Genomic DNA, 13,161 nt, shown 5'->3' on the forward strand with positions numbered 1-13,161 from the left:
AGAGAATTTGGCCTTGTATATTTGATGAAGCCCAGGAATGGACACAAATGTGTTCAGCTTTTAGCCAGCAAGTCATGAATCAATCCTGTTGAAAATAGGAACATACTAAATAAATGCACTTTCTATGGCATTAGAATTTGACATGCCCGATGATTGCATGCTATTATTCCATGAACCCAGTCCCATTGTTATGGAAGTAATGGACCTGATCTCCCCTCTTTTCCACTCTTTCCTTTTGTTTAAATTCAGTGGAAGGACTATCTGTCTTTTCTTCAGTACCTCATGGAGATATAATCCAATGACAACAACTGTGCGCTTGGTGTAATGAACATGAAATAGGAGGGAAATGAAAAAAATCAAAGGGAGAGAGAATTATTCATGGGAAATTGAGCACAGCTTCATTTCTCAACATAAAAAATTAAGGAATGTTAAAAGAACTGCATACTTGCCAGTAGGATTGATTTCTTCCTACTCTCTCACCTTGGCCAAAATCTAAATCCTCCAAGAGAGGTCTTTTTACAATGTTTTTATTTTATGTCTCAGTACCAGGTGCATTTGTTTACTCTCTGTTTGTGAAATTAAATTATGTAATATTTTCTAAGTATTACAGCATCTCCACTCCCTTGCAGAACTGTACTCATTTTGCATGCTTTTCTCCCATTTGTCCTCCTCCCCTGCAGCTATGTGTTATGGTGTCACTTTATTGCTAGCTGGTAGGCAGAATAGTGGAACCTTCTGCTTCTGTTTCCCTCCAAAACGTCAGCACTTTGTATACATCTGGCCTCTTCTGATCCCAAGACTGAGAAGTCTGAGTTTGTTTCAAAACTGAGATGAATTGCAAGTAACATATTGTAATGCATGGGAATTATTTTACTGGTGTGACCTTATTCTTGACTCCCCCCCCCCCCTTGTCTTCTACAAATGCAAATGATGCATGAATGAAAATCCCCTTGAGCCTGAATGGGGAAGATAATTCTAAAATCAAGCAAGAAATTGGACAATAGAACATATATAGAATGTCTGGTTCAATCTTTTTTTTTTATTTTTCAGTCAGTTTGCTCCCAGGAAAACCTTTTTGTGGAAAACAGGTAAAAAAATTGCATTTTACAAAAAAATATTGTAGCTGTTAGTCTCGGACTCATTGTTGAATTAATTTGTGATCCAACTTATTTGAGGGCTTTCCCTCTTTAGTGGGATTTGTACTTAGATCGTCTTCAGGTATATGGTAATATAAGAGCATATCAGATGTTGCTTGCCGCTTTCCGCTTTCCAAAGCTGTTGAATTTAAGGTTAAATAAGTGCTTGTTAAAACAGCAAAACACCAATGTAATGATCAATTATCAATGGCCCACCACTCTGGAGTGCTGAGAGGATTTAACTAATTAGTTAATCTTTGTGAAAGGCATTGAAGTTGTTGGATGAAAAGTTTTATAGAAATGTGGAATGTTTCTGTTGTTGCTATTGGATCCGATTTTCAGAGATATCGAACATCTTCATATCCTTCACTCATACTTGTGGGTCTTCTGCACTTCTGAAAACCAGGACTATTATTATTATTGTGTAGTAATAATCAGGGCCAGTTCTACCATTTTTGCTGCCCCAAGCAAAAAAAAAAAAAAAAGCCACTTGGACTGTGCCACCCCAAGAATGGACGGAATGCCGCCCCTTAGCATTTGCCGCCTCAGGCACGTGCTTCCTCCGCTGGTGCCTGGAGCCGGCCCTGGTAATAATGAAATGATAATGGTTGCTATTATTATTTGAGACAACTCTTATTTTACATTACTCTATCATGGTCTCCTGTGGACAATCTTGCGATGACAAATCTATTGACACTAAAAGAAAAAACAAACAAACAAAAAAGCCCTCTGTGTATAACAAAGGTGAAGGGCTAGATTCTTAGCTGTCATAAATGTGCACAGCTCCGCTTAAATCAGTGAAGCTGCACCCATTTATTCCAGGGGCGAATCTGATTCTCAATGCTAGGAAATTCATTGTGAATGTTTGAGTAGTGCTGGCCAAGGATTGTTCTGTACAGATCTCAAGTACTAGAATTGGCTATCATTGGGGTAAGGAGGGGTGTGGCAGGAGTGAATGCTTATCTTAAAGAAGCACTAGGTATATCCATTCTCACTGCTATCAAATACACTTAGGGTATGACCCAGGGGTGAAAGTAATTTAAAGGACTTACCGGTACTCTGGAGTTCTTAGGAGGGGGTGGGGCCTCAATCAGAAGAGGCGTGGCCTCTACCAGAAGAGTCAGGGCCTTTAAATCACCTCTGGAGCTACCAGCTGCAGAGGCTGGGAGCCCCGGAGGTGATTTAAAGGGCCCGGGGCCCCAGGTGCTGCTACCGCAGTGGAGCCCCGGGCACTTTAAATCACCATCGGAGGGGGCCCCGGCCTCTGGTGGAGCTTTAAAGGGCCTGGGGCTCCGCTGCAGTAGTGGCAGTTGGGAGCCCCTGGCCCTTTAAATCACTGCCAGAGCCCTGCCGCTGCTATCTTAGGGCTCCAGCAGCGGGGCTTGGGTAGCAATTTAAAGGGCCCCGGAGTGTAGCAGCAGTGGGAGTCCCGAGCCCTTTAAATCGCCACCCGAGCCGTGCTGCCAGACCCCCGGGGTAGCAGCGGCAGCCGGGGGCTCAGGTGGTGATTTAAAGGGCCTGGGGCTTCAGCTGCCGCTACCACCCCGGGCCCTTTAAATCGTCCCCAGAGCCCTGCTGCCGTCCCCAGAGCCTGCTGGAGCCCTGGGGAGGCGGCGGTGGAGCTCCAGCGGCTATTTTAAGGGTCGGGGTGGTAGCGGCTTCCGCAGCCCCGGACCCTTTAAATCGTCCCTGGAGCCCTGCTGCCGGAGCCCTGGGGAAGGCAGTGGCGGGTCTCCGGCGGCAATTTTAAGGGCCAGGGCGGTAACGGCTGCCGCAGCACTGGATCCTTTAAATAGCCGGCGGAACCCCACCGCCACTACCGCAGGACTCTGGGGACGATTTAAAGGGCCCAGGGTGGTAGCTGCGGCAGGCGCCTCGGGCCCTTTAAATCGCCACCCAAGCCCCGCCGCCACTTCCCCAGGGCTCTGGCAGCAGGGCTCTGGCAGCTATTTAAAGGGCCTGGGGCTCCCAGCAGCAGGGGAAACCGATCCGCCCCAGTACGGCGCACTGGCTCTTGCCGGTGCGCCATACCGGGGCATACTGGCTTACTTTCACCTCTGGTATGACCTGCATCCTCTGGCCCCCACTTGTGTGTTCATTAAATTGCGCACACATGCATGTGAACTTGAACAGTACTGGTGTTTCCAAAGTCCCTGATCAGGTAAGACACATAAGCAATTAACTATAAGCACATGAAGTCAGTGAGACTACTCATAGAATCATAGAACTGGAAGGACCTCGAGAGGTCATCTAGTCCAGTCCCCTGCACTTGTGGCAGAACTAATTATCTAGACCATTCCTGACAGGTGTTTCTCTAACCTGCTCTTAAAAATCTCCAATGATGGAGGTTCCACAACCTCCCCAGGCAATTTATTCCAGTGCTTAACCACCCTGACAGTTAGGAAGTTTTTTCCTAATGTCCAACTTAAACCTCCCTTGCTGCAATTTAAGCCCATTGCTTCTTGTCCTATCCTCAGACATTAAGAAAAACAATTTTTCTTCCTCCTCCTTGTAACAACTTTTAACATACTTGAAAAATGTTATCATTTCCCCTCTGTCTTCTCTTTTCCATATTAAACAAACCCAGCTTTTTCAGTCTTCCCTTATAGGTCATGTTTTCTAGACCTTTAATAATTTTTTTGCTCTTCTCTGGACTTTCTCCAATTTGTCCACATCCTTCCTGAAATGTGGCTCCCAGAACTGGACACAATACTCCAATTGAGGCCTAATCAGAGCAGAGTAGAGCGGAAGAATTACTTCTTGTGTCTTGCTTACAATACTCGTGCTAATACATCCCAGAATGATGTTCGCTTTTTTTGCAACAGCATTACACTGTTGACTCATATGTAGATTGTGGTCCACTATAACCCCCAGATCCCTTTCCGCAGTACTGCTTCCGAGGCAGTCTTTTCCTATTTTGTATGTGTGCAACTGATTGTCCCTTCCTAAATGGAGTTCGTTGCATTTGTCCTTATTGAATTTCATCCTATTTACTTCAGACCCATTTCTCTCGTTTCTCCAGATCTTTGAATTTTAATCCTATCCTCCAAAGCACTTGCAACCCCTCCCAGATCGTCCACAAACTTTGAGTGTACTCTCTATGCCATTATCTAAATCATTGATGAAGATATTGAACAGAATTGGACCCAGAACTGATCCCTGTGGGACCCCACTTGTTATGCCCTTCCAGCATGACTGTGAACCACTGATAACTACTCTCTGGGAATGGTTTTCCAACCAGTTATGCACTCCCCTTATACCATCTAGGTTGCATTACCCTGGTTTGTTTATGAGAAGGTCATTGAGACAGTATCAAAAGCTTTAGTAAAGTCAAGATATACCACATCTACTGCTTCCTGCCCCCATCCACAAGGCTTGTTACCCTGTCAGGTTTAACACAATTTGTTTTTGACAAATCCATGCTGACTTTTATTTATCACCTTATTATCTTCTGGATGTTTGCAAATTGATTGCTTAATTATTTGCTCCATTATCTTTCCGGGTACAGAAATTAAGCTGACTGGTCTGTAATTCACTGGGTTGTCCTTATTTCCCTTTTTATAGATGGGCTATATTTGCCCTTTTCCAGTCTTCTGGAATATCTCCCGTCTTCCGTGACTTCTCAAAGATGATTGATAATGGCTCAGGTATCTCCTCAGTCAGCTCCTTGAGTATTCTAGGATGCATTTCATCAGACCCTGGTGATCTGAAGACAAAAATTCCTTGGATGAATTAGATAACTTGTTCTCCTATTTTAGCCTCTTCTGTTCCTACCTCATTTTCACTGGCATTCACTACGTAAGATGTCCAATCACCACCAACCTTCTTGGTGAAAAGCGAAACAAAGAAGTCATTAAGCACCTCTGCCATTTCCACATTTTCTGTTATTATTCCCACCCACCCCCCCCATTGAGTAACAGGCCTACCCTGACCTTGGTCTTCCTCTTGCTTCTAATGTATTTGTAGAATGTTTTCTTGTTACCCTTTATGTGTCTGACTAGTTTGATCTTATTTTGTGCCTTGGCCTTTCTAATTTTATCCCTACATACTTGTGTTACTTGTTTATATTCATCCTTTGTAATTTGACCTAGTTTCCATTTTTTTATAGGAGTCGTTTTTGATTTTTAGATAATTGAAGATCTGTTGGTTAAGGCAGGGTGGTCTCTTGCCATACTGCCTGTCTTTCCTACGCAGTGGATAGTATGTTCTTGTGCCATTAATAATGTCTCTTTGTAAAACTGCCAACTGTCTTCTATTATTTTTCCCCTTAGACTTGCTCCCCCTGGGATCTTATCTACCAACTCCCTGAGTTTGCTAAAGTCTGCCTTCATTGTCTTTATTTTGCTGTTCTCCCTCCTACCATTCCTTAGAATCACGAACTCTACCATTTCATGATCACTTTCACCCAAGCTGCCTTCCACTTTCAAATTCTCAGCCAGTTCCTCCCTATTTGTCCATATCAAATCTAGAACAGCTTCTCCCCTGGTAGCTGTCTCCACCTTTTGAAATATAAAATTGTCTCCAATACATTCCAAGAATTTATTGGATAATCTGTGCCCTGCTATGTTATTTTCCCATCAGATGTCTGGGTAGTTGAAGTCCCCCATCACCACCAAGTCCTGTGCTTTGGATAATTTTGTTAGCTGTTTAAAAGCCTCATCCACCTCTTTTTTTTTTTGGTTAGTAGACCCCCTACCATGACATCACCCTTATTTTTTACCCCTTTAATCGTTACCCAGAAACTTTCAACAAGTCTGTCTCCTATTTCCATCTCAATCTCAGCCCAAGAGTATACATTTTAATATATAAGGCAACACCTCCTCTGTTTTTTCCTTGCCGGTACTTCCTGGGCAGGCTGTACCTTTCTATACCAATATTCCAGTCATGTGTATTATCCCATCAGGTCTCTATGATGCCAACTATGTCATAGTTGTGTTTATTTATCTGCATTTTGAGTGCTTCCCTCTTATTCCCCATACTTCTTGTATTAGTATACAGACATCTAAGATACTGATTTGATTCCCCCTCCCTCAGTTTTGTCCTGTCTCTCCTTTATTCCTGCTATAACAGCACATGCTCTGAACCTTCTCCCAGGTCTCCATGTTCTTGACTTACCTGTGGGCTTTGGACACCTGCCCCCTTCGAACCTAGTTTAAAGCCCTCCTCACTAGGTTAGCCAGTCTATATCCAAATATGCTCTTCCCCTTCCTCGATAGGTGGACCCCATCGCTTCTTAGCAGTCCTTCTTTCTGGAACAGCATCCCATGGTCAAGGAAGCTGAAGCCTTCCTGGCAACACCATCTTCGCAGCCAGGCATTCACCTCCAGGATGTATCTGTCTCTTCCTGGACCCCTACTCTTGACTGGAAGGATCCAATGTACATGAAGTTAAGCATGTGTTTAAATGCTTTGCTGAATCAAGGCCTTAAACATGTGCTTCACACCACTTCTATTCATCAGTTCACCCGAGCATTTCTTCAAGCTTCAGTGACTTCAGTGGGACTTACAATGTTCTTAAAATTAAGCATGTACAGTATTTTGCTGAATTGGGGTTTTTAGGTCTTATTAGGTATAGCTGGGTTTATTTTCTTTAAGAAATAAAAAAAAACGTGTTTTTTCTTTGGCTTCTGAGAGTTGCAATTTGTTTATTATCAGGAAGTGGTAAAAGATTTCCAGCCTCTTGCTGGTAGGTTTTTATGGCACAATTAGCATCACAGAAAAACCGTCCTGGGACAAAATCATCCTGGGAGTAACTCCAATGAGGTCAAAATAGGAGTGACTTTAGCTTCATTTCTTTAAGTATGGGTACAGAAAACTAGAAGTTGTTGCTAAGGAGCAAAATGGGATATAATATTAAAGACATGAAGTTGAATATATCATTAAAACTCCCAGGTCTATTACCATAATCTTTCTTTTCTTTTCATTTTCAGTAGGCTCTTGGAAGACAACAGTATATGCAATGACACCCATAAGAAAAGACAGCTATTTAGGTTTGTATGGTTTACTTTATTAAAGATTTCTTTCCAACTAACTTTCACTTGTGAGTTTATCCGTGTCCTCATAGATGGAAACAAGTATTTTAATAGGTGTGGGGGTGTGGGTGTACAGGTGTATGTATGGAGAGGAATTATGGACCCAGGACTGGTAGTCAGGACAACTGAGTTCTAATCCTGATTTTATTCATACCACCCATGTGACTTTGGGAAAATCTTGCTTCAAAAGTCTGAATACAATTGGAGTCTTTCCAGTGACTTGAGTGGGATTTGGATCAGGACCTTAGACCTAGATTTCCAAAATTGTCCATGAATTTGGGGAGCAGCAATTTGGGGTGCCTGTGAATGGACTAACACCACTCTGCTCTAATACAAAACACACACACACACACACACACACACACACTCTGTTGGATTGGCACCCAAACTCACCCCATTTCTTGTGATTATTTTATTGCCAGTTGAAAGAGAAGTAGCACTTAATAAAGCTTGGGTAAGGCTTCTTCCCCCAAACTGTACTTTTTTGGGGGGTTTTCTTCTATGTTCTTTCGGTTCCGGATGCTAATTCCCTTTTTCCAGAGATCCACTCCTTAATATCTATAGTGGAGTTAACAGGCTTCACATATCACTGTGAATCAACAGCAGTCAGTTCACATTTTCATAGAGAGTTTCCAACCTTCCAGCATGGCGGGTCAATAGAAGACCCTACCACCTTACTTAAGTACTCAAGTTGAGACATCTAGTAAGGGACTGATGTTTACAAGTGGTGACCACTCACAGCTCCAGTTTAAATAATTTGGAATGCATGTGCTGAACAACTCTGAAAACTAGGCCCCTACTACTAGGTGTCTCAAACCGAGTATGCAAAAATAGTAAAGACTTTGGAAAATATAGGACTTAACCTACATAACACATGGATAACTAGGTGGTATATTTCTTTACTCTGTGTGTGTGTGTGTGTGTGTGTGTGTGTGTGAATGTATATGTTTGTTTCTCAGCATGTAGTATGCACTCTTCCTGTTTTGGGGGCAGGATTTGAGAAGCCTATGCAGGTCTTCGGGGGTCCCCACACAGCAGGGCTGGAAGGTAGAATAAGGCTGGGCCAAGGAAGGGATGGTGTTGTGACCAGTGGATCCATCACAGACAGATCCACAGTCTATTGCCTCAGGCAATAGATAAATTATCTTTTTCCTAAGTGCAGGTCAACCTTGCTTATCTGAGTATCTTGGGATGGGGAGCATCCAATCTTCAGATAGAGTGAGGTTCATAGTAATTAATGTCGGTTTCTAAATCAATTCTGGATTTGCAGGACAGGAAGGAATTTTGGATAACCCAGCGTTGCAGATAATGAGATTTCAGGTCATCAGGATACAGACGTACTTCATTTCTCTCTCTCTCTTTTATGAAAACATAAATACAAAAGGGCCATTGTTTTTTAAAGCAGGACAATGTAACAGAATCAGCAAGTAATGCTTGCCCATATAGTCTTCTTTCTTGTTAAAATTTAAAAACTATTTTTGCTTTTTAAATCTTTTCCTTATTTTATTTTATTCCTTATTTTATTTGCATCTGTGGTCTTTCTGCTGTGCTCTCCCATTGTTTGGTTTCCCAAAAATTGACAGTAAACACTGCTGATCACATCTTTGTAAGACTCTGATCAAGGCCAAGCGATACACTAAGCTTCCTTCACCTCCACAATAACATAGCTCTCAAACAACAGCAACAAGGCAAGCACCGTTTTGCTTTTCACTTATGGAAAATGTGAAATGGCAAAGTACTAAAATCTAGTCAGAAACTCACAAAAGTTCTGCTTTGAGTTTTTACACAGCTGTGAAAGGCATTTTGTTTTTCATTTGGAGGCAGTTTGTAAACTATTCATAATAAGCCAAATTCTGCTCTTAGCCTTCTGCTCTCAGCTCATTGTGTACTTGGAATTATTATTTTTGTTTATGCTAGCAACCACCATGTGCAGGATGCTTTGCAGCCATTCAAGAACGGGCAGTCCTTACCTACAAGATGTTCACAGTCAAAGATTGTGCAGGCAGATGGACAGGGGAAGGAAACATAGGCCTGGTCTATACTACCCGCCTGAATCGGCGGGTAGAAATCGACCTCTCGGGGATCGATTTATCGCGTCCCGTCGGGACGCGACAATCGATCCCCGAATCGGCGCTCTAACTCCACCAGCGGAGGTGGTAGTAAGCGCCGCCGACAAAAAGCGGCAGAAGTCGATTTTGCCGCCGTCCTCACAACGGGGTAAGTCGGCTGTAATACGTCGAATTCAGCTACGCTATTCACGTAGCTGAATTTGCGTATCTTAAATCGACTCCCCGCTGTAGTGTAGATGTACCCATATAGTGATTCACTGTAAGCAGCATGGCAGAAGAGGGTCTTTAAGAGGCACTTAAATGTGGTTGGGGTGGCAGCCATGCGGGGGGGTTGTATCTTGAGTAGTGGGCCTCAAGGCAGGAAGCTCTATTTGTGATTGTGAGAGAAGCTGACAAGTGGGAACGTCAGTGGAGTGGGGAAAGGGTGCACACTAATAACAAGGGAGGATAAGTAGGGAAGGGTAGAGTTTATATATGCCTTTGAAGTTAGTGACAGGAAGTTTAAATTTGATTAAATAGAGGGGAAGCTGATAGAGGGGTTTGCAGAGGGAAGTGACATGTTCAAATCAGTGGGCAAATAGGAAGCTAGCAGGTATAATATGGGCTGAAGAGAGGCAATCTGTTTGTTTGGGTAGCCTGAAAGAGGAAGGATGTGACAAATGCCTCAATAAGGAACTTGATTATGGGGACGTGGGTTGGGAGGATGATGGGGAAGGACAGATCCTGGAGATGTTGAGGAGGAAAAGGGGGTGGGATTTGGCTATGACATAGATATGTCATATAGACATAGATATGTGAGCTAAGGGAAAGGAAGAAGTCAAAATTAATCCTCAGATTTATAGGCTGTAGATTATAAAGCAAAAAGGGAACATGGATAAAACAGGCTGTAGAATTTCCCTGAATTAGTTCCTGTTTGAACTACAGCATCAGGGCTCCAGCCACCAGCCGAGCAAGCTGGTGCTTGGGGCGGCAGCTTGTAGGAGGCGGCACTCTGCCCAATCCTAGGCATGGCCGCTTTTGGGGGGGGGGTTTGGTGGTGTTCTGCTCCGGCTGCCCTGTAGGGGGCGGTGGCGCGGAGGACAGGAGCGCCCTGCAGCAAGCCCAGCAGGACAGCCCGTGTCCTTCCCTCCCAGCCGACCGGAGCAGTGCAGAGCCCTCCCGGCAGGCGGCAGGGCCATGGCGCCCCCCTTCTATCTCTCTCCCCACCGCTCCCTCCCCTTCCCCCTGCTAGCTGGGGCACATCCCCCTGCACCCTGGCTCCGGCCGTGCCGCAGGTTTTTTTTTTTTTTTTTTTTTTTTGTTTTTTCTTTTTGCCCGCCCCGGTTTTTTTTTGTTGTTTTTTTTTTTTTTTTTGCTTGGGCCGGCCCTGTACAGCATGAAAGACATTCAGTCTTGATTTAAAATGTTCCTGTGATGGAGAATCCATCACAGCCTTTGGTAAATCATTGCAGTGATTAATTACCCTCGCTGTTAAAAATGTATGCATTATTTCTAGTCTAAATACGTCAAGCTTCAACGTCAAGCAACTGGATCTTGTTATACATTTCTCTGATAAATTAAGAGCCCTCTATTACTAAACTTCTTCTCCTCATGTAGGTATTTATAGAAAGTGATCAAGTCACTCCTTAATCTTCTCTTTGTTAAACTAAACAGATTCAGCTCCTTGAGTCTATTTCTAGCATGTTTTTCAATCCTTTAATTATTCTTGTGGCTCGTCTTTGAACTCTCTTCAGTTTATCAACCTCCTTCTTGAATTGTGGATACCAAAACTGGACAGAGTATTCCAGTAGCACTTGCACCAGTGCATGCAAGAGGTAATATAACTTCCCTACTTCTGCTCAATATTGCCCTGTTTATACGTCCAAAAATGGCATTGGCCTTTTTGACCACAGTGTCGCACTGAGAGATCATGTACAGCTGATTATCCATTATGACTAAGGCCCTACCAAATTCACGACCATGAAAAACGCATCATGGACCGTGAAATCTGGTCTCTCCCTGTGAAATCTGGTCTTTTGTGTGCTTTTACCCTATACTATACAGATTTATTGAGGGAGACTGGCATTTCTCTAATTGGGGATCCTGCCCAAATGGGAGTTGCCGGGGAGTCAAAAGGTTATTTTAGGGGGGTTGTGGTATTGCCACCCTTCAGAGAGTGGCAGCTGCTGACTGAGAGCCCAGTGCAGAAGTAAGGGTGGCAATACCATACCATGCCATTCTTATTTCTGTGCTGCTGCTGGTGGTGGCAGCTCTGCCTTCAGAGCTGGGCTCCCAGTCAGCAGCTGCCACTCTCCAGCTGCCCAGCTATGAAGACAGGGTGGCCGCCAGCAGCAGCGCAGAAGTAAGGGTGGCGGTACTGCAAACCCCCCCCCCGCGCCCGCGCACACACACACACACACCACCCCCCACAAAGACCCTCCCCCCCCCCCCCCCCCAAACACACACACACACACACAACTCCTTTTTGAGTCAGGACCCTTACAATTACAACACCGTGAAATTTCAGATTTAAATAGCTGAAATCATGAAATTTACTATTTTTAAAATCCTATGACTGTGAAATTGACCAAAATGGACTGCGAATTTGGTAGGGCCTTAATTATGACACCCAAGCCCTTTCCAGAGTCACTACTTCTCAGGATAGAGTCTCCCATCCTGTAAATAATGCCTACATTGATTGTTCCTAGATGTATGAATTTACATTGGCCATATTAAAAAGCATATTGTTTGCTTGTGCCCAGTTTACCAAGCAATACAGATCACTCTGTATCAGTGACCCTGTCCCTTTCATTATTTACCACCCCACTCCCCCCAATCTGCTGTCATTTGCAATATTTGTCAGTAATAATTTTGTCTTCTTCCAAATCATTGATAAAAATGTTAAATTGTGTAGGGCTAAGAACCAATCACTGCAGGACACCAGTAGAAAGACACCACTGGATGATGATTCCCAGTTTACCTTTCAGTTAGCCAGTTATTAATCTGTTAATTAATATGTCATGTTAATTTTGTATCTTTCTAATTTCTTAATTAGTGTTGTGTGATACCAAGTCAAATGCCTTAGATGTCTAAATATATGACATCAAGACTATGACCTTTATTAACCAAACTTTTATTCTCATAAAAAAAGACATTGTTAGTCTGATAAGATTTTTTTTCCAAAAACACATGTTGATTAGCATTAATTATATGACCCTCCTTTAATTCTTTATTAATCATGTCCCATATCAGCAGTTACATTATTTTTCCAGGGATCACTGTCAGACTGACAGGCCTATAATAAACTAGGGGATCCCATTTACTCTTTTTAAATATTGGCACAACATTAGCTTTCTTCTAGTCTTTGGAAACTTGTGCAATATTCCAAGACTTATTGAAAATCAACATTAATGGTCTGAAGAACACTTGAGCCAGGTCTTCAAAACTCTTGGATGTAAGTTATCCAGATGCAAGTTTAAAATGTCTTAGCATTAGTAGCTGCTGTGAAATATCTTCCTTATTTACTGTTGGAATGGAAAATATTGCATCATCATCACGTGATATGATCACATCATCTTGCTTTTTACCAAATACAGAACATGAATATTTATTGAACACATCTACCTTTTCTGTGTTATTATTGACACTTCTACCATTCCATCTAGGAATGGACAAATATCATTGTTGGGATTCCTTTTGTTTCTAATATACTTAATAAAACTACTTGTTAGTGTCCTTAACTCTGCTGGCCATACAGTTCTGTTTATGTCCTTTTGCTTCCCTTGTCAGTTTTCTACAATTCCTAGCTTTTGATTTATATTCATTGCTATCAAGTTCCCTGTATTCTATGTGTTATATATGTTATATTCTAGCTGCTTTCACTCTCCCTCTATGGCAGATTGGTTTTTAACCAGCGAAGCCTTCTTTCTCAATTATGGCTTTTTGT

At 42.9% G+C, this 13,161-nt stretch overlaps 1 protein-coding gene across 1 annotated transcript in view; it reads left to right on the forward strand.

Moving 5' to 3' along the window:
- The window catches only part of ARPP21 (cAMP regulated phosphoprotein 21), a 192,234-nt gene that overhangs the window by 83,998 nt on the left and 95,075 nt on the right, over positions 1-13,161 (forward strand). Inside the window, exons 12-13 of the mRNA XM_034761079.1 lie at positions 1,051-1,088; positions 7,066-7,125. Coding sequence (XP_034616970.1) covers positions 1,051-1,088; positions 7,066-7,125 — 98 coding nt within the window. The remainder of the gene's footprint in view (positions 1-1,050; positions 1,089-7,065; positions 7,126-13,161) is intronic.

Source organism: Trachemys scripta, chromosome 2 (assembly GCF_013100865.1).
Source record: "Trachemys scripta elegans isolate TJP31775 chromosome 2, CAS_Tse_1.0, whole genome shotgun sequence".
Lineage (NCBI taxonomy): Eukaryota > Metazoa > Chordata > Testudines > Emydidae > Trachemys > Trachemys scripta.